The sequence below is a fragment of the Lissotriton helveticus genome, chromosome 5_1, assembly GCF_964261635.1.
Source record: "Lissotriton helveticus chromosome 5_1, aLisHel1.1, whole genome shotgun sequence".
NCBI lineage: Eukaryota > Metazoa > Chordata > Amphibia > Caudata > Salamandridae > Lissotriton > Lissotriton helveticus.
Window position 1 is genome coordinate 1,646,119,071 of NC_136065.1, and position 27,232 is coordinate 1,646,146,302.

Here is a 27,232-nt window from a genome sequence, read left to right on the forward strand (position 1 = left end):
CTTTTCTACCAAATTGGCTTGCCTCAATTGTGGGAGTCCCCGGAGGAGAGCTGTCCAAGGTTACAGAGGTCAGAGCTGTTGGCCACTCTGAGAAACCATAGCCTTAACATTTTACACTGCTCGACAACTCTGGGTAGGCTATCAACTGAATTTTTACAGGTGAAAATTGCACCCAAGAGGGAGGAATTTCTAGATCTAGTGCAGCCTCCTCTTGCGAGAAAACTATATACCCAACTGAGACATGGCTGCTTGCCCATTAGGGCGCTGACTTCTAAAGGGACTAACTCAAATGAGGGAACCTGCCCAGCCTGCAACAAAAGCATAGAAGATACTGTGCATGTTCTGTTCTTCTGCCCGGCGTATAGCAAAATACGGAAATGCTGGTTGTCTCCGCTGTGCAGAAACTTGGGACTCAGACAATGCGCACAGGCATGCAGAGTTTTAACATATGACACCTCCCCTTCTATTGTTTTTTCGGTTTTCCGCTTCCTACACGGTATGTGGCGTAGAAGGACTACCTTTCTGAAAAGGATTTAACTGGGGAAATTCCCCTTTTGTTTTGTTGATAACTTGCTGTTTAATAACTTTTTAACTGCTTGTATTTATGGATTTTATTCATGCTTGTATGTATTGTATCTGCACTTTTATGGTCAATGACCAAAATAAAGTTATCAAAAGAAAAAAATAATCTAAACTTTTTTTTTGTATTTCACTGTCCAGTTGCATCTGCTTGGAAAATTCCACTATGGGCATGTTTTAGCCATGTTACAAAACATACATAATGTATCTTTATGCTTGTCGATTTCAGTCCCTCTGCAGCACTCCTAGAGACTGGGCAGACCGGGCTCTGCGTGTACCTAATAAACAGTTATTGGTTTGAATTCTCTACTGTATGACCGACTCTTCATTTAGTATGGAAGGCTGAGCGATGGTCATTAGTGACCTGGGTGACACTAATCGGGCCACTTCCTTCAAAATTGATGACATATCTCTTGCACTCCCCAGATTTCACACCTTGCAGCCCCCTCTTGAAGTTGGGAAAGTCATCATCAAGGCCTTTAATCCGAGGGGGTGGCATTACACCGGAGATGGAGAGGACATCCATACTATACTTCATTCTCAGCATTTGTAAGGGGGTTCTGGTATTGATAGGGGTGGGGCTCCCCTTCCAGCAGATGTGACACAAAGTAGATCCAGAGGGGCACTATGTCGTGGTCACAGGGAGACTGGAAGGGCAGGATGTAATGCAGAGGTCTTCAATCTGTGGCGTGCAACCCCCAGGGGTGCCCTGGAGTCCTGGCAAGGGGGTCGCACATTCCCCAGCTTCACTTGTCCTTGCAATTCAAAACATGTACTTTCCTTTTGAAAAAAAGACAGCCCTCCAGGGACGGCTAATTTAGATAGTTATCAGCTGCTTCTCTGAATAAAATGCAAATGTAAAAGTGTAAGGGATGCTTCGGAGCAGTTCTGGCTTTAATTAATAAAATCACTCCAAGCCTTGTGATGACAAAGATTTGTTTTTTTGAGTGGAAGTGCAAATTGTTAACAACTGGGCTGGGGAGTGCTTGCTTTTAATTTTAACTGAATTTACACAGCCCTTAATGCCCTTAAAGAGGTGTTGAAAGGACAGCTATGGAAAAATATTTTTGAATTACATACACTCTAGTATTACTAAAATCTACGTTTTGGAAGTACCATTTTATCATAAAACTATTTCCACCTTTTGCAGCATTCTATATTACACTGTGTGTAATGTAAGTATAAAATGATGACTTACCCATTCACAGTGCTTTCTATCACAGGCTGAAAACTCGTAGCACTAAAAATACACATCACTATTCTCCACTGAACCAACCAAGATGTAATTATGTGGCTCTCTGGTTACACACAGACCTCTGTAGTGCATTCACTAATAGAGGTTTCATAATGTACTACAGTGCATTTCCCACTGAGTAACAACTTTTTAATTTATTTTTCGTTTACGCTTCCCATTATTTTTTATGTGGATACCTGATGGTGAAAGACCTCAAAAACGTACTGAGGGCCTCATTTATGAAAATTGTTGCTGCGACAAAACAGCGATGCAACAGTTTTTACTGCCCCCGCCTTGTGACAATGGATGTGCCGCAGTTAATGTACATCCCACCATGTTGTAAGGAATTATAGATACGTCAGTATTTCTAACGTATGTGTAGGGGCAAATGTGACACATTGCTGGGGTGTGTCTGAAAACAGATGCAACTCCAGCAATGTGTCCTTTCACATGGGGTAAGCCCCATGTGAAAGGGCCTGCGTCAGTCTCACACCTGCTGTAAGCCAGGTGTAAGATATTGACACAGTAGTGTCCTAGAAGCGTTGCAGTGACATCTTATAGATCAGTGAAATCTTATAGATTTTACTGCGTCACTTCTATGACCCTTTATTGCAGGGGAACGCCCACCCTGCAAACAATATACCTGACGCAGGTATAATATAGCGCAGGCCTTTACAAAGTGACACATCTGTTTAGATGCGCCACTTTGTAAATATGGTGCAACGAAACGCATTAATTACACCACCACAGCGTCACAAAAAGTGACGCAATGGTGGCGTAAAAGTGTGGCAAACCTTCATAAGTAAGGCCCAGAATATTTTGGGGCTTGTTTATGAGAGGCTTGCATCGCCAGAACATCACTTTTTTTTACCCTCCAGTGGTGCAAGCCTCTCAACCATACCTATGAGGCAGTGCAAAGTCACCCTGCATGGCTTTGCCTGGCCTCATGGATATGGGGTAAGGCATAGCAGCGGAAGTCACTGCTTTGAAATACCCTGCATCAAGGAGGTGTTCCATGGGCTTTGTGTGGGGTTCCCACGCAACACCCATGGATTTTGATGCTGCCCCATATTTACAAAATCACATAAACCTGGGGAGCTTCAAAAATAGATGCCTCCCCAGTGGAGGTGCAACGAAGAGAGATGTTTTAATTTCTCCTAGCTTTTTCCTCTTTCCATGTGTGCTGCATTCTGCAGCTCAGATAGAAAGAGAAAAACTATCTGGATTGTTTTTGTGAAGGAAGGTGCCCCTTTGTGTACTAAAACCCTCCTGCCTGTGTTCGTGCTAGGCAGCAATTTGTGCGCCAACACAAGGGAAAAGGACAGGAATGCACCATCTTTCATAAATACGCCAATTCCTCATAAATTAAGCCCTTTGTTTTTAGCTACACCTTTGACTACACCCCCATGCTCACTGACCTTTGGTATGCTAAACACTGTTTAATATTATTTCCCCAGTGTAAAAATGATTTGCTGTAGGAACTGGGGGCGTTGATAGTTGTCGATGATGAAGAGTACAAGGTTCTAGAAATTTGTGTCAGAAGGGGGTCCTTCTGCCTAAAAAGTTTGACAAGGGGGTCTTGGCATCAAAAAGTTTGAAGACCTCTGATGTAACGCTAATAAATATCTATGGCCCGAATGCAGAACAAGGGGCTTTCCTAGAATAACTGTCTGGGATTCTGGCACCATACGTGACCATACGTGACGGGGTCGGTCATCACGAGGAAGGATTTTAACTGCATTGCAGACCCGGATCTAGTCGGTCCCACCCACTGCTCCGGGATGCCCCGGTTCACAGGACAGCTAGGATGTTTAGGAATTGGCAATCTCAATAAGGGTTGGTGGACACGTGGGGAAGCACGCACCCACTGGACCGGGAATACTCCCACCTCTCCTATGTACACGACTTACATGTTCAGCTAGACACCTTTTTATGTGCACCAAACATGTATACGCAGCTTCAAGGAAAGAAATACCTCACTCAAACTGTGTCAGACCACAACCCGTTACTGACTCGACTACACTGGGGGATACAGTAGCAACCCATCCCCACGTGGTGCCTTAAGCCCGAGACACTAGGTGGATCAGGTGTTTTTGTTTGAGATCAGGGACCACATTGTAATGTATTTTGCGGATAATGCACATTCCACGGACTCCAGTGTGACAGAATGGGAGGCCTTTAAGGCTGTAATTTGGGGACAATGCATGGCAATGTCCATTGGAATATAGTGAACGGTACTCACTGACATGGAACGAGCAGATCGAGTGCTGTGGGAGGTGGAACTTCGACGCCCGAACCATCCCGAACTCCGACAGGAGTTGCTGGAGGCAAAAGAAGAGGTGGACTTGCAGGAAGAAAGGTTGCAGTGTTTTGACTTTCAAGCCTATACTGACTGGACTCATGCTGAGAGGGACAGAGCAGGCAGATTGTTGGCGTGGCTTGACAACCCCATGCGCAGGGGAAACACAATAATCGAGCTGGCGGACCCAAAGGGGCAATCTCTAAATAGATAAGATGCCATCAACAATAGATCCTGCAGCTATGATGAGCAGTTTTACAAGAGCTCAGGTCCTAGGAGGGAAGGGACAATATTTGCTGGACCTTCCTCTTCATACCCTGACAGAGGAGGACGCACATCAGTTAGGGACGAAATATCTGAACGCGAAATCAGGGTGGCTATTAAGAAACTGGAGAGAGGGAAAATCCCGGGCACAGACGGGCTCCACAAGGAATTTTACGCAGCGTATGTAGAAGAATTTGCCATCAGGCTAGCAGAGATGTATGCGGCGGCAAGGGAAAGGGGCCACCTGCCAGGCACCACTAGAGAGGCAATGGTAATTCTGCTGCTGAAGCCCAACAGCTCCCCCCTGGAGTACACAACGTATAGACCCCTGTCAATGCTGAACCTTGACTTTAAAATTTTAAGTAAACTATTAGCAATGAGGCTGCTCCCACATATGACGTCCCTGGTACACCAGGATCAAGCGGGCTTCATCACATGCAGGAATAAGACTTTGAATATACGCCACCAGTTATCCATTATCGATTTAGGTATGACGGGGGAACGGGAAGGGACGATATTCGCAATCATTATATAAAAGGTATTTGATAGCCTCAAATGAGGATTTCTGTATGCCGTTTTATCCAAAATGGGGGGCAGGGGTTTTTGAACTGGGTGCAGCTGTTATATGCCGATTCGGTGGCAAGGGTCCGCACAGGGCGCATGATATCGGAACAGTACAGAGCGGAGAGGGGCATGCGCCAGGGGCCCTCTCTCCCCACTACTGTTCGCACTGGCCGAGGAGCCACTAGCATGCGTGGTGCGATCCGAAAGGGCTTATCGGGGGCTCCAGCTGGGGAGTAGAGGCACCACATAGCGTCATATGCTGAAGATCTTTTACTCTTTTTACAACACGTGGGGAGGGCCCTGCTGGTTGCCCTCCCACACATGGAGACAATGGAGGGGGATGGATGACTGGGCACAGGCAGAAGCCACGAAAATGGGAGTTCTATACCGGGATGGGGAGCTACTCCCCTTTGAGGAGTTCAGCGCCGAATGGGACATCCCACAAGGGCACTTTCTACTTCACAGGGCAGTAACAGGGGCCTTGAGGTGACATAGAGGCACGGGCACGACTGAACCACCATGACATGCCACCTGCGAATACATAGGCCTAGCTGAGGGGGGACATAAAAGCTGTTGCATGCCTCTACAGGGCCATAGGGCGGGACTCTGTTCAGTCACTGGATTGGTTGAGAAATCAATGGGGGAAGACATTGATAGGCTGCTGGAAGACAAGGACTGGGAGAACATACTGGTACGGACTACCAAAGTGTCCAGAAATGCATGCTTTAGCCTGATTAGCTTTTATATGCTTCACTGAGCGTACATAACACCATAACGTATTAACCGGTACTTTGAAAGAGAGGACGCCACGTGCCCGAGATGTAATGCACAAGGGGCGACTTTTATTCATATGATCTGGAACTGCCAATCCTTGACGCAATACTGGCAGGATGTAACTTGGGAGACAGCTAGGATAACGGAGAGGTAATCCCATGCACGCCGGCGCACGTCCTGCTCAGCCTGTTCCCACACGCCTCCAAAAATAAGACCACGGATAGATTTCAAGACCTCGTCTTCATACTTGCAAAGCGAGAAATCACTAGCAGATGGAAGGCACCAGACAGCCCCAATGTTTGCAGATGGAAGCGCGAGCTGATGAAATGGGCTGGGTGCGAGTACAGGGTCTTGCTCAGAAATGTGAGAAGGGGTGTAGGCAAGTTGAAAAGAGCTTGGGCATGGGAGGTTCTGATGGAAGAAATGCGGAGCGATGACCGAGAACCTGAGGCCTCCACTCCTGAGAGACCCTCACAGCAGGGGAACCCCCAGCGGCAAGAGCAGGAAGGGGTAGTAGCGCAGATCCCGAGAGATGGGGACACGTAGTACCATTAGATGAGTGGGGGCCTGGATCTGGAAAAGAGGTGACTGCATAACGCAAACACACACCACAAGGTACAGTGGCAGTGAATTATAGAGCTCAATGGATGACTTTAGGAGACAGCAGTGCAAGGAGAGGGGGTTGGGTGTTAATAACGTTGTTGGGGGAGGGTGGGGTCATGGGGGAAAAGAGAACCTGCATAAAAAAACCTTTATTGTGCAGAGGGCGGGCACCAAGGACAATACTGACATGGGCATGTACTGTCTGTAATGAGACATAATGCTCCTGAGAATGTTATGCATTTGCCTGTACAACCATCAGCATAATGGCTGAGTGACATGTAAAAGGCAATAAAGTTTGTTTAAAAAAAATCAAGGTCTTTAATCCATATGCTTAGGAATGGATCTTCAGCTCTCTAGGTGCCAATTCACAGAACTAATCTGAGACAAAATCCTAAACATACCTCCTTTTGTGAATACCTAAAGTCGTAAAGTTAGGATTTTGTCTCAGTTTAGTAGTGATAAAGTTAGGATTCCTAACTTTACTACTACTAAATGCCTTCTGTGAATACCAAAAGTAGTATGCTTAGGATTTTGTCTCAGATTACTTTTGTGAATTGGGCCTAGAGTCTTTATTATTGAATACAGAATATAAATATCAGCTAAAGTTGGTTTGCCCATGCATTATAGGATATGACAAAGCACGGGGAACGGTGTTACTATAGACAAGAACGAGGCTGTTTCTAATCTGTCAAAAATCTTAAATCCTTTGTCTATTTCAACTTTAGATAGAAAGGTATTTTTGCAAATATATAAAGTAACTGGGGAATTTAGGTGCAAAGTTAAACACCACGATATACAGCTAATATTTTGTTGAAGAAACATTTATGCTGTTTCATGTACATCATTTAAAAAAATTAGCCATTGCTCATAATGTGTGGCAACATGTGGAGAGATTCCTTCTGTCATGTAATTAACTATAACCTTGTAAAAAAGTAAATATGCTGTCATAAATGTCCCATTTCTGCTAATTTCTGTTTATTTTATGTAAAAGCGTCAGAAAAGCTGAAAAGATAAAGTTGTGCTCATTATTTAAACATTAGTTGAAATTCTGCTCCTTTACTTGCCCTTTATAGTGTCTGCTGGCTCTGGCAATAGGCATTGTGACACTACAATTCAAATGCAATGACTTATTGCAATGGAGCAGCTAGGTAATTTACTTATTCCAGTTTACTATCACAACTATACTGTAGGAAGAAAATTAGTGACAGGTTGTTTTTATACAAAGATTACAGAGTACCAAGTATTACCAAGATAATAAATAGAAATGGTGCTAATTGGGAAGCTTAAATCACTCTAGCCTGAATTGTACTATCCTTCTTGGTATTGCTGCATTTTTTTAAATATATAAATAGATATTATAATTAATGTAAATAGATATAAGGGAAGAGGTGGATTAGGAAATAGAAAAGGAAAGTAAACCAAATGTGACACATTTTTTCCTTTTAACCTGAGATATGTGTGATGGGTGGGCAGCCTTGTTTGTAATATTGGTAAGTCTCAATAAGCAGTCGAGTCAAGAAAGCCTAGCAAGCTTGGCAGAGTTTCCATTTATGAAAAGTTATACAGCATCATTCTTGAATCAAATCGTCATAATAAATCTATGCAAATTGAGAGGGTACTTTATTGCTTGTGTTTCACTCAGCATTCATTCAAACAAAATAAAGTCTCATCTGAAAGACTAAGGTCCTTATTTACAATTTGACTGTAAGGGATGTTGTGGTGATCTTCTTACCTCGTACGGGCTCATGCTCCAGCATCATTTGTGTTTAGGAGTGTTGGGTTGCGTGGATTCCATGAAGGACAGTTGGATGTAGGCTGGAAAGTGGAAAGCCATGCAACAGACAGGCTTACAATAAACTTGCTTCTTTTACACATCTCGTGTCTGCAGTGTTTCTCACCATAGATGTCCCATCCACCATATTACAATTGAATTATATACAAATGCACTTGTAAGATGATGTATGGGATATTGGCCATGTATGTGATGGAGAACCTTGTCCGCTAAACTTTAAATAAGGCCCCAATTGGTGATTTGTCATCTCAAAGCCATAATTTCTGATGTTCATGTTATTATTTTTGCTAGGAGGAAACATACTCCCCCAGAAAAGGAACTGTTCTTACCACTGACCCAGCATCCTGGCTCCCAAGAAGATGTACCATCAGATTAACATTCATTTAGATCCTCAGTGTGCAGTTTTCAGGGTGCAGTCCATGGTATTCTTTTCTCCTGATTGACATGTAAATCTGAGAAAAATGTATGAAGGGGAAGTCTCAGTGCCAAACCTGCAGCAAGGATAGATGTGTGGTCAAGTAACATAGGTTCAGATGATCCACCATTTCATTTTGCAAGTATTTAATTGTGTCTTTTTGAAGACTCAAAATTAGGGACCAGCAAAATTTGATGTACTAATGTGTCTCAGACACATGTAGTGATTCACAATGGGGTCACAAATGACCTAACTCATCAATAGCAAACACAAGGAGATGATGAACGAAGCGCTGAAACTTTTCAGACACTCACCCCAAGGCACAGATCTGGGTTGAATCCATCATCATTCTTTAGCTCACTTCGCCACCCCAGTTCAGACCCAGCCATATAGAAATCAGTCTTGACCCTGTTACTTATGGGAACAGCCCAGCCCGAACTGCCAAGCCAGGTCACCCCGATGGGAAACATCCATCCTGGGACCAGTTTTGAGATAACACCCCTCATCAGCCAGGATAGCTTGAATCCTGTGGCAAAGTGAGCAAGAGACTTATCAATATTGATGAGGTAGGTCACAATTTGTGATCCATTGGGAATGGCCTGTAATCACAGGGATGGTGACCTGCTTGGGTCAGCAGACTACCATGTCTGTAATTGCTTTTTAATAAAGCCTTTTAAAAAAAGAAATGCTGCCCATTTTCCTTTAAAAGAAATGGGATGCATTTTAAAGAAAAATGAAAACCACTGCCTGCTCTTAAAAATGTTTGGCACCCACATACAAAAAGGGGAAGGGGATCCCTTCCTGTTTGTGAATGGGTTACCACTTCCTTCATGGAATAGGAAAAATATTAATGTTTTTCAACTGCATTCCAGTCGAAAAACATTCATATATGCCCCTGCGACTTGCTAATAGGAAGGGACACCCTTGAAAAGCCCCTTCATAATACTGATTCACAAACCATATTTTGCGAGTCAGTAGTAGGTCACCGATTTTAAAAATAGGGTTAGTACATGTAAAAAGACTCTTTAGCGGATGCACACGGCCTGATTCTCCGTTTGCAACCGCTAAAACAGGTCAAACATCTGGCCCCTAGTTTCTTGACAGTCTTATTTACCTGTTAGAGTCAGAAATAGGAATTATTTCTGATGGGAAATATCATTAACAGCAGAATATATTTCGATGATTTATATTCTAGCTTCCAAAACTTCAAGGGTTTTCTAGATGTTCCTTTCATTTAGGTTCTGCTTTGGTTAATCATTGGCAGAATAGCCAAGGAATTAATTTAAATCTAGGTGACCCAAATCCTTCTGTAGTTTTTTCATATATTTGATGCTTGTGGTGTAAGATTAAGCCTATTTCCATGCTTTATCAACAAACTGATTTCTCACAGTGTATTATCTTTACACTACATAGAAGGTGATTTGCAGTCTCTTCCTATATTTCAGTATAACAGAGATTGTCCTCTCAGACATATGGTAAGATATTGTGGACAACCTAAAGCTTCATTTAAAAATTGGGGCTGTGGGATTGAGTCCATGCATTGTCCATGTAATGACTCCAAATCCTAGCTCATAATCTATTGCATTTTCCTCTTTCTGCTGGAAGTTGTGATTTATCTTAGCATGGATTATCTTTCATGGTTGACTTGTCAATTAAAGAATGCCATTGGCCATGTCAAGGTCTGGGTGCTGAGAACTAATGGGTTCCGGAAAGCTATGCATTTCTGAAAAGTAGAGAACATTTTGAATTCAGCAAAGGAGCATTTGTGTAGATTTTACAAGGTTTTCCTAAAGAAACTAACAGTTGAAATAAATAAAATATTGAAATTGAGTTGAAAAACAGTCATTTGTGCCAACGTTTTCAACTGTAACTTCATCTCGGTATGGCAGATTTTTTAAAGCTATATACCGTTACGTCCGCTTGACTCTTATAGTTGCTAGAATTTGTAGGACTTGTAGGTTTACCTAGAACCTGAGGTACCCAAGCCAATAACTGAGCTGTGGCTTGCAATGGTTTTTTATCGAGTACCCGGTTTACAGCAATTCATTTGGTAAAATATAAAGAGTGAAAAATAGGTATCAAGGAAACCTATCTATTTCCAATATGGGAACAAAATATGGAGTTTAGAAGCAGTGGTTATTTGCACATCTCCAAATTTGTGGGTACCCACAATACCTGTGAATTTGAGGGCATTTTTCAAAATTACTTCTTTTTACACACTGTCTTATATTTGGAAGGCAGAAATGCGTAGAAAGTCGATTGATAATCTGTTTTTCTTAAAGTCTCCCAATAAAAGAGGTACCTCTCTTGTTTTGGTAGGCCTAGTGCCCGAGACAGGAAATGCCACAAAATGCAACTCTGGCGATTTACAGATGTAGAATTGAGAACTACCCACACCCGAGTGTTTGTGGCTCCAGGGATATTTACTACCCCGAGATTGTTTTTTGAGAATAGCAGAGCGGACACATATAAGAAACAGTTGGCGTTCTGTGAGTTTCCGGCGGCTGGCCATCCTGGAATTGGAGTCCTTTTTGTCGCCCTGTCCTGAAGAGGCCTGACTTGTTGGAAGGCCGAAACGCGACCGCGTCGACACTTTCCAATTGGAGGAGTCTTTTTGTTTTCGATTAATTTGGGAAAGCTACACCATTGGACACATGTGAAGATTAAGGTTCTATGAGGTCTTGGCTTGGAACCGTTGTGTCCGACTACCTCCTAGTGTACCACCTAGATTAAATAGGAGGACACTCTTGTAGTATTGTTTTGTAGGGTGAAGAAAAGATAACAAGTACATAACAAATATATACAAAAAACATTTTTTGTCATATGTTTTGTTGTATAAAGTGTATATGTTGTTCCATTGTGTATATTTGTTGTATATAGGTATGTACATAGGTATGTAAATTCGTTGTGTATAGTGCACATAATTGCTTTGAGAGGATTTTCGTTTTTGTTTTGTGATATATATATAAAAGAAATGAGATAAGTACATTTTGGTTGGATTACAATAAATAGAAATGTGTAATCTTATCCTCCTGTGTGTGTGATGACATTGAAAATATTTGAATAATGGAATAGTGGACTTTTGCCACAAGACCGATAGGAGAATTTACTGTCACCTATTGTGAAAATGGGTATATATTTGTTCCTTCTTTCGCCATTTCTCCCTTCTCATGTACAAAATGCAACTTGGACACATCACATTTTTCCAGTAAAAACTGACCCTTTTTTTGCAATGTGCCTAGTTCTTGATTTTGGACCATTGCTCAGTTGGTGCTTCCCAGGAAATCTAGGATGGGGTGACTTGTGTGGTGCTCACCAGGATCTGTTACCCAGACTACCTTGCAAACCTCAAACTTTGTAAAAAACAACACATGTTGTCATATAGATACTGCTTACCTATATACCGTGTTAAGTTAGCATGAGCTTATTAAAGTGTTTAAACGCCATTTTTCCTTTAGCTGCTTTTGCACACGACACATAATTGTTATTTTAGCTTTCAACCTAGAAAAGCGGTGTGGTTTAGATGAGAATAATATGTTATTGCTCTGATATCAGCTTTGTTTGGTAAAACATGTCTGCACAGTGAGTGCTGAAGTTTCCCAGGATAACTCGACACAGTGTTGTTGTAAGGTCTGATCTTCGCACCTTTCTAGACATAACATGAATGCAGCTGCTGCCAAGATTTGGCTTTACGCGCATTTTATATTGATTTACTGAGAACACACAACACACACTTGATGGTGCTTCGTTACAGAGAGCTGGTGGAAGATGATGTGATCCTCTGCCACTGAGATTTTGAGGTATGGGCCTGCCCTGCTAAATCCCAATGAGACCTTCATAGATAATAATAATATTCTATGCTAATTAGGGAGGGTGAGAATCAGGTGTTGCTAAAGCCTATTCATTTAAGCCAATTAGCATGTTATCACCTTTCGCATTTTATGGACTGTTAACTATGCTGATAACTTTGCTTGTGATAATATGTTTGCTAGTATTATCTAAGATACTGCGCTTGAGAACCCTGCATTAGTGAATAAATATTTCAAATGTGCACGTGTCCTCTTTTACTCCACGTTCTGGTTTGTAATGATTGCATAACGAAAGAGTGTTCATGTGTTCCACGATGCCTGAGGTATTCTAAGTTCATGTTCTGGTCTGTCTAATCATTGGGAAGTCATACTGACCAATGAGACACTGTAGCTAGCTCGGTAAGGGGATTTTGGGTACTGAGGTGAGTTTTGGGGCACCCTAATTCACTGAGGTTCCGAATCTCTATGCACAGTTCTGTAGGAGAACGGAATTCCCGCTACATGGCGCCCAACGTTGTCGGTCTTATATCATGACACTCGAGTAGAATATCATTCAATCCTTAACCCCTTCGTTGTTGTTTCCGGAAACGGCGGTGTCGGAATAACCTACCTATTTTTGAAATAGGTCCTTTCAAGCTTGAATATTTCTAAAACGGTTTCTTTGAATTACTACCCAGTTGTGCTACAAAGTTTGCTTTGTTTTTTCTACATTTCCTGTGCCGTCATGGCTCAACCAGGTGACATTCCGCAGCATAGTTGAGTTGCGGTGCGCAATCATTTGCAGACTTACCAGGAACCCTTGGAGGGCTTGGCTGTGATAATGGTGGTGAGTGCGGATGCTGCTTACCCATACAAACTGTTCTATTCGTGGGTGACGTTTCCGGCTGCGGACGCTAACTCTGGTTTGTTCCACAATTACACTCCATCGCCAGTGCCAGCTGAATATACGCCGTACAGAGCACAGGAAGTTCCTATTGATCATTGGCAGCATCGAGTTTGGTTTGGTGGCGCCCTACCCCACTCTTTAACCGCTCCGAGGTTAGGTCCATTATCCATTTCTGGCGCTAATTGGCCTATTTTGGGTGGATTTACTCCTCATCCTCAGCACGGCAATTGTACCCTGGCGGAAGTTCGTAGACTACATGTTGTCTCTATTGCCGTGATTCGTGCTTTGGTACAATACATAGGTCGACATCTTCTGGGTGGGCCCTCGGGTGGTGCGGCGCTTCCAGGAGGACAGGGCGGACTGAAGCTCAGTCCTGTAATGGTCAATGCCATGATGGGCAAGCGTCCCCAGGAAAAGGATGATTTTCCTTTCTGGCTTGCTGAGAAATTTGACCAGCTGGAAGCAGTATTTCCTAATACAACTCCTGGTGACAAGCACCGGATTTTAACAATTAGTTTACCAAAGGATTTAGCACCTGAGCTCGCTGACTGTGTGACTTGGGGTAAAACGTTTGCGGCAGTCTACGCAAGGTGTTATGGCACTCCGTCTATGTCTGTCCTGCCTACGATCATTAAACGTGTTCAAGATGATCACGGACCGGAGGCAGCAGTTGAGTTGGGTATGCGCCTATGTGGCTCCTTCGAAATAGTTTGCGATCTCATTCTTGCTAATGTCAAGGGGGATGCAGTGAACTTTCAAGTGGCCCATGCTTTGGCGGCAATTCCCGATGCGGATAAACCCCAACAGTTAGCGAGAATTGTTGTGGCTGCGTATAAAACCGTGGGTCGCAATAGCAAAGGTCTGAAACCATTTTCTATCAAAGAGAAAAAGCAACCACAGGGGCAGACTTCAGAGACGGAAGTTCAGTCCAAGTCCAAAATACAAAATTGGCCTAAAAAACAAAAACAGGGAAAGCAACAACAACAGCAGACACAGGAATCTAGTCCTGCGCCTCCGATGCCTGCGCAAACAGAACGTGTTTATGACTTGCGCGATGGCGCGACGATTAAATAATCTGATCGATTTTAGGTTTCTGATCAACGCTCTCCTCGTTCCTTTCAGGACTAATCGGCCCCGAAGACCGGTGGTGGAGGAGGCGGAAGGGGTCGGGGTGGTCAGCAAGGACGTGACCAGCCCCGCCAGACAGACGGTGCAGGAAAGCAGGACGGCTCTACTCCGAAGAGACCGCAGTTTGCCAAGAAAAATGTCGCTGCTTTAACAGGGCATCAATATGCCACAGATAGTGAGAACGCGGCTTCGGAATCTGACATGGGCTCTGACCTTGCTGGACAGCGCAGCGGAGATTACCATTGTGAGAGAGGCCCTGCGTCCACTACTGAAGGTGACAGCGACTGATATTTATGTTGTGATAGAAACAGCTGATACGAGAGTTGCTCCCCCTGATAGCCTTTATGAAATTGTCCTGTTAATCGAAGGTGACATACAACGTACTATAAAAGGGGTGTTTTGGGAAAATCTTTCGTCTACGTATGACATTTTACTTTCGGAGGCTGACTGGCCCCCACCTTTTGTTCTCGCAGCGCCGCGAGGGGAGGAGGTGATCCTCCCCAGTTTCGCGAACACTGTCTCGAAAGAGCATGCGTTGCATTTTGCAGAAGAGTGGGCTAAGGCTCTAGCGCCAGCTCTGTACCGCAACCAATGTGGTTGGGATAAATTATCCCCAAACCACGAGATTCCTTTACGGTCACAGCCAGTGCCTCAACCTCAATATCCCATACGGCGTGAAGCCAAGGCTTCCGTCGCGGCGATCCTTGAACAATTGGAATATCAGGGAGTAATTGAAACGTGTGTGTCTCCAATGAATAACCCTCTTTTTACTGTAAACAAGCCTGACGGTTCATATCGTTTGGTTTTGGATTACCGGCATTTAAACTCACATTGTCATAACTGTGCAGTACAGAATACTCACGGCTCTGGTTTAGTAAATAGTCTTGTGCGTAAGCGTTTTAAAACCACGCTTGACATTTCTAACGGTTTTTATGCCCACAGATTGGATACTCTTAGTTCCCAATGGACCAGCTTTACTTGCGCGGGGTCCAAAAACAATGTTGGCGTCTCCCAATGGGCTATAAGAATAGTCCTGGGATTTTTACTGCCCGCATAGTCTCTCTGCTAGAGAGGATCGACTCAGATGCATGCTCTTATGTGGATGACATATATCTCACAGACGACGAACTTTGGGAGCATCTGTGTCGAGTAAACAGCATAATTTGTAACTTTGCAGACATGGGTTACAAGTTTAACTTTGCAAAATCGCACATTGCAGAGTACACAGTGTTGTTCCTGGGCTATGAGCTCAACAATGAGGGTAGAGGTTTGGCTCCTCACTTCCTGGAGAAATGCGCACAACTGCGCGCTCCAACAACACTGAAAAAATTACAGTCTTTACTGGGTTTCTTGAATTTCGGAAGAACATACATTCCGGATTATGCCCAGCGTATCCAGCCTTTGTATGCTTGATACAACCAACTTTTTCCAAATCATGCTGGCTGCCTGAGCACTCCGCCATTTTGCAAACCTTGCAGGCTGATCTGCTCGAATCTAAATTCTTATTGACTCGTGATAACCACACCAACCTGGTGATAAGAATCATCCCTGGGACGGTGGGTTTCACGTACCTAACTTTTAATGAAGGGGACACAGTACCTATTGCTTACAAGTCACACTTGTACACATCGGCTGAAATGCGAATTTCCACTGTGGAGAAAGTTTTAACGGCTGTGCAGATGGCGGTTCTTAAAGAACGTGCCCTGTCACAGGGAAAGCGCATGTTGGTTGTAACACCGTGTCCTGCCTTGGAGGCAGTTACGAAAGCCAGTGTACCTAACTCTAAAGCTTTGCACCCTCGGTGGATTCAATGGGCAGCATCCTTGATGTCTCAGGACATCACATTTATCTTTGACGCCACGTTGCGGTCGCAGGAGTACCTACAGTATGAATTTGTTCATCCGGCTCCTTTAGCAATGCGACCTTTGGAGGATTTCCATTGCATCATATACACTGATGGTTCGGCGCAGGTTGCGTATGGCTCTAAACACGCCTACGTTTCCGCATGCGCCATTGTGGTCGGTGCCATGGTGAACGATGAGTTCAAGTCCAGAGTTGTGCACACGCAGACTCCAGGGGACTGCACCGCACAATTGGCAGAGCTTCGTGCTCTTTTACTCGCGTTGGAGTACGCAGATCCTAGTGTGACGACTCTTATTGTTAGTGATTCCTACTACTGTGTCCAGTCTTACAATGAGAACTTTTGGATTCAGAATGACTTTCGTGATTCCAAAGGTAGCACAATAAAACATAAATTGATCTGGGTTCGAGTGGCTGAGCACAAAGAGCAGTTGCCCCTCGTGTTTGTGATTCATACTCTAGGCCATCAGCGTGTGGGAGTTCATGCTGTCGGTAACTCGCTTGCTGATGAGGCGGCGAAATCAGCGGTATCTACATATTTGGTTGCAGCAGTTACACGGTCCAAAAGTAAGATTGATAGTGACATCTTGGCGGCGGTTGCTGCCACTGAGAAGGGAAGTAAACATCCTACGGGATTCCCTTCGAAGTACACATACCACTTAAGTCCCGATAAGGTTCCTTTTGTGAAAATTCCTGATGTTGGAGAACGTTTGATTCCCAACTCTGATCGCAGGGCGAGCTTGATTACAGCGGCGCATGAAGGTGTGGCGTCTGCGCATGCCGGCGTCTCGGCCACTGTAACTCAATTACAACTAAGGTTCTGGTGGCGGGGACTGTACAAACATACGCGCGATTATGTCCTTCAATGTGACATTTGCCAGCAGATTAAACCTTCGACTGCTGCGCGTCCGCCACAGACACAGTTGTACATATCTAATAAACCACTGGGTTGTGTTTATTTAGATCACTGCGGTCCTTTTTCTTCTGATACTGCGTATAAGTACATCTTAGTAGCAGTTGATTCATGCACACGCTTTGTGTGGGTCTGGCCCCATCGCAGCGCTGATTCAGGGACTGTCATAAGGGATTTGCGTGTCTTTGTAGGGATTTTTGCCTGTGGTACCTTCCATTCGGACCGGGGTCCGGCTTTCGCCTCTAAGGTATATAAGGATGCCATGGTTTCGATGGGGGTCCAAGTCAAGTTTTCGTCTCCCTACAGACCTGAGGGTAACAGTGTAGTGGAACGAATGAACCGTGACTTAAAGCAATCTTTGACAGCACGTGTTATAGGCACTGGCAGAAACTGGCTAGCCCACCTCAATGCTCTTTGGTATCAAGATGTTTGTTCCGGACCTTGACAGTCTAGACGGCGTGTCCCGCGCCACAACCTTTGACGTAGATGAACATTTCAATGTTTTACAGGATCTACAAAAGACCAGAGACAGTCTTGCAAAGGAACATTTGCCCTCCACATCGGATGATGCGTTGCAGATCCCGGTTGTTGGCTGGCTACCCCAAGTTGGAGAACTGGTTCGAGAGAAGATCGATAACAAGAAAGAATTTGGTCCTTCGTATCGAGCTCCGGTTCCTGTGCTTGGAGTGAAGGGCACAAGAACAGTCATTTTCCCACCACTACCTGGTCGTAAGGAAAACAGGTTTATATCTATTGATAATGTCAAGATACACAGAGTGGCCGATTCTTCATAGTATGACTCCGGCGGTCTCCTGTCCTTCGATTGCGAGACATTCTGTTATGGCCGCTTCCTCTAATCCTATGCCTGAGGTGGCCCTTGAGATGCCTGCCATTTCCAGTCCTTTATTAAGTGCTTTGCCCATTGATCACATTAATGAACTTGATTACACTTACCCAACTGACTTATCGATGCCGGATTTGCAAACACGTTTGGCCATAGAATCCAGGTTCTCTTTTGACTCTGTTTCACAAAATTCAAATAAACCCTCACGTTTTGCAGTTTATGCCACATTATTTAAAAAACATTTTTTGATCCCTCCTTGGACATATATTTGGCTGGTGCTTTTTGCTGCATATCTTTTTATGTCAATTGTTTTTGTGTTTTATTTTTTCCGACTTATCGAAGGACACTATGTTTAAGAACGATCATGCATTCGACATCTCAATGGAACATTGGCCCCCCTTTCCTCGTCCCATTCAGCACATCGACTGAAGAGAGACTTACATTTTGTAAACATCACAGCTTGGCCTGTTCTTGATGGGATAGTGTGGGATGTGCTTACATTTCAGATACATGAACCTACTGAAGCGGTTAATGTCCCCAATGTACTCAGAGGTAACATGGGTGATGTGGTGAAACAAAACATACGTTCTGATGATTGGGATGTTCAGGCCGTTGAAACATTATTTTCTGATTTGAAATATTATGCTGCCTTTGATGCTGAGGATTTATACTTAGATTCTGCTAATTATGGTGATTTGTTTTGCTTCCAACATTTTGGCAATCATTATCTGCATAAAGCAAATTCCAGACGAGAAACTGTAAATTACACTCAGTGGGAGCATTGCCCAGCCCCTTTACAAGGCAGTTCGAGTACTTTTTTGAAAAAGTACACTTATTTTACCGACTTTAATCAGTCCAATCCCGAGTCCTTTTATTACAAAATGACACAAAAGCCCATGTCCAAGGTTAGACTTACCGATACCAAATTGTTGTATTCGAAGTCCTTTCTAGACGAATTGGCTGTAGAAGGCTACGAGCTATGGAAGGAAACCATTGACCTTAAATCAGTTTGGGGTTCTAAAAGTTGGCAGGTGCAAGGCACTGAGGCTTTGCACAGAGCTTGTCTCATCCCAAATCATATGTTGTTTTTGAACTCTACGATTTCACAGACTACATGCTTTGGATTGGCTACTTCTAAAAAATTAAATACACCTACTGTCCCGAATTTAGAGGAATATTACGGTTGGACTAATGTTACGCAGTTTTCCATTAATGAATTACAGGCCTTATTGCGAAATGAGTCCTTTAACGTTTCCAGTTTGGATCCAAAAGGTTGGGCACAGAAGTTCTGATTCATGCCAACGTCGATTTCTGGGTTTAGTTGATGGGTTTAAACATATCAGGCCTGATCCCCGCTTTGATACGGACCATTCTGTCACCACTTATTCAGTAGGAAAATTATGTCAGAATTGGCTGAAACATTACACCTTGGCGGAAGTTAAACTGCATCTATCAAAGCTCACTGATGACGTGGATCTAAATGATTTTATTGAAGGCCCGGCAAGTGGTAGATCGAAAAGAATGATATATGCAATTTACAATGAGATCTGGAAGACTTCACAAATTGAGGCTGCTACACGCCTTAGAGCTATTGATCAGGCAAATTTAGAAAAGGTACTAGCAGTTGTGGATAACAGTATTAACATGCTTTCTTCCCACATTTACACGTTAAATAACATTGTGTCTTCTGTTGTTGATATTGTGCAAGATGAGGTGTCTGTGTTATACCATGGTCAGAATCAGTTGCGTTCTATTATGCAATTTGCTTGGACCCTACAAACGCTTAAATCGGGGCGTGTGCCTTGGTGTTACATGAATGTTTCCTCTCTCTTTGCCCCATTTAATTTAACTGACAAGCAGCGCTTGTTTTCAATGCGAGATGCATCTTTTTCCATGTTACACATTGAGAAGTTGGAGTCTTTGCCGTTCTCTGTGGCGGAAGCCACGGCTGCGACGTGGCTTATCCACGGGTTAATTACATTACCATTTGCTTTATATAAATTTACCAATTGTATGCGTTATATTACAATAGGTAGATATGAACCATTGGGAAGTTCTTTTCTCCATGAAGTATGGTCCCTTCCATTCACATACCGTTGCCTAAAAGACGAGAAAGAGGTTTATCTTAAAGGGGAGGAGTGCACAGAATCACCTGATCACTCATTAATATGTAGGCACATCCAGTTGCACGGTTCATGTAACCAGGACCGGCCTAATTTAGTCTGTGTTTTGAAAGGCACTCCTGTTCCTGCAATTGTTCCTACTTTTACATTACTGGCGAATGGCAGTTATTTACTTTTAAATAACGAAGACTGTTGTGGGTTAATTAAAGGTGTGGCTTATGTGGTCACTGTATCAGAACGTGTGGTGTGTTGCAAAAACGTTCTGTATCCTCCTACACATGGGAATTCGGATGTTTCCATCTGGCCGCGGATCCCAACCTTGAAAACAGAGTTCAATGGTATGAGTAGAATAAGAGCCCTTTTGTCTCAAAAAGAGGTGGCCCTGAGTTCGGCTCGAGAAACATTCGTCCTTCACATAGCTAACACGCGCACTGAAGTGCAAGCGCTATTGAATACTGATTTGCCATTGCATTTCAGCGAGTTGGTCCATCAAATCTTTAATGCCTCCTCCACGTCTGGCCTGCCACATTTTTTTAAGTTGGTTAGCAGTGGTCTCGTGACTTCTTTTGAAAAGATTTTTGGGGTCATCCCTGCTTTCTTTCACAGTATCTTTTCAAGCTTGTTTGGAGGGTTTCCTGTTTTGCTGGCGCTGGCTGCAAGCGTTCTGGTGATATTTTGTTTTATTAAAAATGGATGCCCCTCATGTGTTAAAAGCCGCTCAGCACCTCCTGGCACTATTTCGCACTCGGATGCTTGAATACTATGGCACACTGCCACTTGAGACTTTAAGCACGGCATTTGGATTGTCTTTTCGATTTTCCTATTTCACATGTGTCCAGCCTGTGTTACATTGCCTGAGCTGTGATTTCGACTGGGCCATTGATTTGTGTCTCTGCAAGATGGTATCTCCTGACGTCGACTTTAATCACCTGATGGGTCCCGTAGTTACTCACGAGTTGGTTTGTCCTGGCGAAAGGATTATGGCCTTGGCAGCGATGCATGGACTAATGGGTCAATGGAACATACTTGCGGCGGCGCAAGACTTCTTGGCACAGAGCTATATTGAGAACCCACCGAGTTGTCCTCTGATGATGCTAGAGGCTACGGTGCTGGAGGAGCATGTAAGTTCTTTCCCACTAATGAATTGGATGGCTGAACTGTTTTTGGATGATGACAGTGATTTCATGCTGGAGGCTGCTGCTGCATATTTTGCGTATTCAGTCCTGTCCTAAAAAACATTCGTGACTTTGGATGATAGCCCCTTCAGATTTATAAAAAAAAATTGCACACCCAGACCTATTGACTTGAGTAATACTAAACTTTTCCTTTTTGCAAATTTTTTCGAATTGACTAGTTATTATTGAACTCTGTTTTCATGAAGTGCCCTATTCTGGTCTTAGAACTTCCAGCGACATTGGCTGCATTCCTTATTTTGTCCGTGCTCGGATCATTGAGGGGGTGTCATATAGATACTGCTTACCTATATACCGTGTTAAGTTAGCATGAGCTTATTAAAATGTTTAAACGCCATTTTTCCTTTAGCTGCTTTTGCACACGACACATAATTGTTATTTTAGCTTTCAACCTAGAAAAGTGGTGTGGTTTAGATGCGAATAATATGTTATTGCTCTGATATCAGCTTTGTTTGGTAAAACATGTCTGCACAGTGAGTGCTGTAGTTTCCCAGGATAACTCGACAAAGTGTTGTTGTAAGGTCTGATCTTCGCACCTTTCTAGACATAACATGAATGCAGCTGCTGCCAAGATTTGGCTTTATGCGCGTTTTATATTGCTTTACTGAGAAGACACGACACACACTTGATGGTGCTTCGCTTACAGAGAGCTGGTGGAAGATGATGTGATCCTCTGCCACTGAGATTTTGAGGTATGGGCCCGCCCTGCTAAATCCCAATGAGACCTTCATAGATAATAATAATATTCTATGCTAATTAGGGAGGGTGAGAATCAGGTGTTGCTAAAGCCTATTCATTTAAGCCAATTAGCATGTTATCACCTTTCACATTTTATGGACTGTTAACTATGCTGATAACTTTGCTTGTGATAATATGTTTGCTAGTATTATCTAAGATACTGCGCTTGAGAACCCTGCATTAGTGAATAAATATTTCAAATGTGCTCGTGTCCTCTTTTACTCCACGTGCTGGTTTGTAATGATTGCATAACGTAATAGTGTTCATGTGTTCCACGATGCCTGAGGTATTTTAAGTTCATGTTCTGGTCTGTCTAATCATTGGGAAGTCATACTGACCAATGAGACACTGTAGCTAGCTCGGTAAGGGGATTTTGGGTACTGAGGTGAGTTTTGGGGCACCCTTACTAACTGAGGTTCCGAATCTCTATGCACAGTTCTGTAGGAGAACGGAATTCCTGCTACAATGTTCCTCACATTTCGATGATGGAAAGCAATTGAGCATGCAGGGAGCCACAAAATTCCACCCACCCATCATTCTCCAAATCATCCCAATACAAATAGTACCTCACTTGTGTGGGTAGGCCTAGTGCCCGAGACAGGAAATGGACCAAGATGCAATATGGAAACATTAAATATTTACAGTGAAAACTGGCCCTTTTTTTGCAATGTGCCTAGCAGTGGATTTTGGATCCTAGTACAGCCGGCACCCACCCAGCATTTTCCTACGTCTCCCAATAAAAACGCTACCTCACTTGTGTGGGCGACAGGAAACGGCCCAAAACACAATGTGAACACATGATATTTTTTCACTGAAAAACAACTTTTTTTCTGCATTGTGCCTAGCTATGGATTTTGGGACCTAGCTCAGCCAAAACCTTGGAAAAACCTAGCAAACCCAGGGAAATATAGTTTGGAGTGACTTTAGTGGGTCTCACCAGTTCTGTTACCCAGAAACCGATGCAAACTTCAAACTTTGTAAAAAAAAACCCCTCATTTTCCACACATTTCTGTGATGGAAAGTCCTAGAATCTGTGGGAAGACACATACTTCCACCCACCGAGCATTCCTTCAAAGTCACGTGATAAAAATTGTACCTCACTTGTCTGGGTAGGCCTAGTGCCTGCGACAGGACAACGCCCAAAATGCAACGTTGACACATCACATTTTTCCTGTGAAAACTGACCCTTTTTTTGCAATGTGTCTAGCTGTGGATTTTGGGCCCTAGCTCAGCCTGCACCGAGGGAAGCCTATCAAACCTGTAAATTGTTTAAAACTAGGCAACCAGGGAAATCCAGGATGGGTGCGCTCACCAGGTTCTGTTACCCAGAATCTAGTGCAAACCTCAAACGTTGTCTAAAAAACACATTTTTCTTACATTTCTGTGATGGAAAGTTTTGGAATTTGCAGGGAGCCACAAACTTTCACCCACCCAGCCTTCCCCTAAGTCTCCCAATACAAATGGTACCTCACTTGTGTGGGCAGGCCCAGTGCCCGCAGCAGGCAATGGCTCAAAACGCAAGATGGACACCACATTTTTCCAGTGAAAATGGACCCTTTATTCGTAGTGTGCCTGGCTGAGGATTTTGGACCCTAGCTCAGTCGGCACCTAGGGAAACCGAGGAAACCTGCACACTTTTGAAAACTAGATACCCAGGAAAATCCAGGATGGGGTGACTTCTGTGGCTCTCACTAGGTTCTGTGACCTAGAACCCCTTGGAAACCTCATACTTTGTAAAACAAAAAAACATTTTCCTCACATTTCTGAGATGGAAAATTCTAGAATCGGTAGGGAGCCATAAGCTTTCACCTATCCAGCATTACCAAAGTCTCCTGATAAAAATAGTACCTCTATTGTGTGTATAGGCCTAGTACCCGCAATAGGAAATCACAAAAATGGCTTGGTTTTGTGAGGGAGTCACCTTTGCTTTTGGGCCCGGGTTTGACGGGCATCTGGGAGAACCTACCAATCCCAGATATTTCTGAAAACTAGAGTCCCGGAGGAGTCTAGGGAGGTGTGGCTTGCATGGCTTTCCCAACATTTTCTTACCCAGAATCCCCTAACATTTCTCACATTTTGCCTAAATAAACACATTTGCCTCACATTTTTGTGTCGGAAAGTTGTGGGATCACCAGGACGCTACAAATTGCCTACCACCCAGTGTTCCCCCAGGTCTCCTCATAAAGGTGCTACCTCACTTGTGTGTGTGCGCCAGGTACCCATGAGAGGGAAGGGCCCAAAACCTTTTGTGGAGACATCATAATTATCTGTCACAAAACAATCTAGTTTTGCAAGTGGGTTACCTACGTTTTGGTCCCGGGCTCGGTGGCCATCAAGGGAAACCACTCAGCGCAACCCCACTCCAAGCTCGGACACCCCACACAACGTCACTCCATGCTCTGGTGCTCCACACAGCAACACTCTTCTCTTTGCAACATCACTCTACAAAGCACCACTCTGCTTCACACAACACCACTCGACACAACGCTGTCTCACTCCACTTCGCTGCACCCCACTCCACGCAACGCCACTCTTCCACAAACTGGATAGATCTAGCTAAATATTCCTTAAGTCCACTCTCACTTTACTTTAGCCACTCACACTACCACTATCTCTTAATACCATAAACCTTTACCAATAAACAACGTACCACATAATTACATTACACAAATACAGTCCACACCACACACAAATAAACTACTAACAAAAAAATAAACATATTTCCACTGCACAACACATACAGACACTACACTAAAAAACTAAACACATATGTATAAAACATTACTATTTACAGAGTCAACAGCTCTAACTAAAAATTGCGAGACCTATTGCATTGACAATGCTTGTTTTTAAAGTGTGACTGATTAGCACATCCGTTGCAGTTCAAAAGGATGTGCACCAAGGGCAGAAACAGGTACTGCCTTTAAATAGGTCACACACGGACTCCCCATAGGTAAGGGACTGAAAACTTTGCAGAAGTTAAGGGAATCAAAATCCTTGCCTTAAACTTAGAAAAGAACACGTAAAATATTTTCTTCGGACCTGTGACTGTAAATCATTGCATTTTTTTTTTATGACCAATAGCCATTTGGCCTTTGCGAACTTACAGATTTTCTACATCCAGAGTGCGCTATGGAGTATTGGCTTCTGTAGTTATTTGTAGAGAGGAGCCTTGTATGCAAATAGCTGCCCCTCATCCGGTTTATATTTAGTTAAAAGCAGAGACAGAAGGACTGTGCTGAAAAAGGACTCTGACCCGGCCAGACATGATCCCTCTGTGTGTGTTGTGCATTCTGATGGCTGTGCCCACAAGTAAGTATCTAACACGTCATGCAACAGGAATGGCATTTATTTTTGTGCAACACTAATATTTTTAACATAATGTATTTTCTTTCCTGTAGGTGTTCACTCCCAGTTAACATTGGTGCAATCTGGAGAAGGACTTCTGAAGCCCTCACAGACTCTGTGGCTGACCTGTGCGGTGTCTGGAGCCTCCGTCACCGACAGCAGCAAAGTTCATGCCATCCAGTGGGTCCGGCAGCCTCCGGGGAAAGGGCTGCAGTGGGTGGGGGGGATTTGGCATGAGGGTACTCACCGCTACCCCCAATTCTTACAGAGTCGATGCACAGTCACGAGAGACACTTCCAAAAACCATGTGTATTTGCAGCTGAGGCAGATGACAGCCGACGACCAAGGGACGTATTACTGTGAAAGAGTTGCACAGTGAGACAGAGCAGTGCAGGGTCTGCACAAAAAGGGAAGTCATGCTTAACAGCACTGGAGGGGACCCGGTTTATGACTTTGGGGCTTAATTTCTAACAAGAGTTAATCGTGGTGAAATCCTTTGCTTGTTAAGTTGGTTGGATATTGTGAGGTTTCCCCCTTACGAAGAAGGGTTAAGTTAACCGATTTAGCTGAAGCCAAAGTTTTGTTTTTATCCAAGGTATTACCTGCTTTGCAGGACAGACCTAGCCTTGAGCAAAATTGGAGAAACATAAACGCTGCTGCAAGAAAAAACACACAACTTTCAACAGGAAAATAGAAAATCCATGGCATCGCCAGAGGAGATAACTGGCTACCAGGTGATGAGCTTGGTGCTATGTCATGTAGCAGAAATGACCCAACTGTCTCTAGCTACCCTTGCTTGCACCCTTTGTAAGAAATTGGATTGTGGTTGCGGGGTGTGAACCCTGATCAAGCAGTAACCATAACTCTTGTCAGGGTGAGGCACAAGCCAACCCTAAATTAAACTGGCTCAAAGCAGTCAGACTTAACTTAGTGGCAATGTGTAAAGTATTTGTGCAACACTTTGAACACTTTAAACAGTAACACAGTGAAAAAAAACACAGTAATAAAGTGTAAACACTACGCAAAAGGATCCTGCACCAAGTTTGAAAAATGTTAATTTCTTCATTAAATTAAACAAGACCAAAATGGTAGCTTCTCTGATAAGGCTCTACTGACTCTCAGCTTGGAACAAGACGAAGTCATGCCCGATGTTCCAAGAAAAAGAGAAGCTTTCTCTTAATGAAAATAATTGTTGATCGTACGTGAAACAGTCGGAAATGCAGTTCTCCAAGAATTAAACCCAGTTGCGATACTCTGAAGCAGAAAGTAAATTTAAGCCTTCAAGCTCCAAAGAGTCAGAGGAGCCTTATCTGAGAATCTACCAGTTCTGAGTCATGCGGAAAACCCATTATTTAAGATACAGGTTCGAAACGCGTTGACTTCAACAGCAACCACAAGCGATTAAATTAGACTGTTGTTCAGGGAAAGAATACACATTTTTTTTAAAAGAGTCCTTTGTTACACAACAGTGGATCATGCGTGGTTGCTATGCCCATTAGTTATCAACATCAGCAAATTGGATATTTCTTCCAAGATTGTCTTTGATGGGTTATTTTAATTCAGAACTGTATGCACAAAAGTGATATAATGTTTTCTCTGAACTTGTTGAAATGAGCTTTGTTAAAGTTTATGTACAGTCACAAGATGTGTGCAATGTCCATGTTTTTCATTCTATGTATGTAATATATTTCCAGGTGTTCAATTTTTATGCTGTAATGTTTTGATGATAATATCATTTGATGATACATGTGATTATATGTTTTGATGAAACAGGGTGGTTGGGTGTAAGAATTTTGTGACACACTTTGGGCTAAAATAATCTTTTGTATATGACAAACAATTGAAAAAAACTAAACTCAATGTAAA

General features: G+C 43.3%; 1 protein-coding gene across 1 annotated transcript; it reads left to right on the forward strand.

Moving 5' to 3' along the window:
- The first annotated feature begins 19,719 nt into the window (after positions 1 to 19,719).
- LOC144752749 (uncharacterized) lies at positions 19,720 to 20,844 on the forward strand. Its single transcript, XM_078640606.1, has one exon. The coding sequence runs from the start codon at positions 19,720 to 19,722 to the stop codon at positions 20,842 to 20,844; it is 1,125 nt and encodes a 374-aa protein (XP_078496732.1).
- The last annotated feature ends 6,388 nt before the right edge of the window (positions 20,845 to 27,232 follow it).

What these genes read in the sequence shown, in the direction of transcription:
- LOC144752749 (XM_078640606.1), top strand. Translation starts at nt 19,720, where the DNA reads ATGCAATTTGCTTGGACCCTACAAACGCTTAAATCGGGGCGTGTGCCT.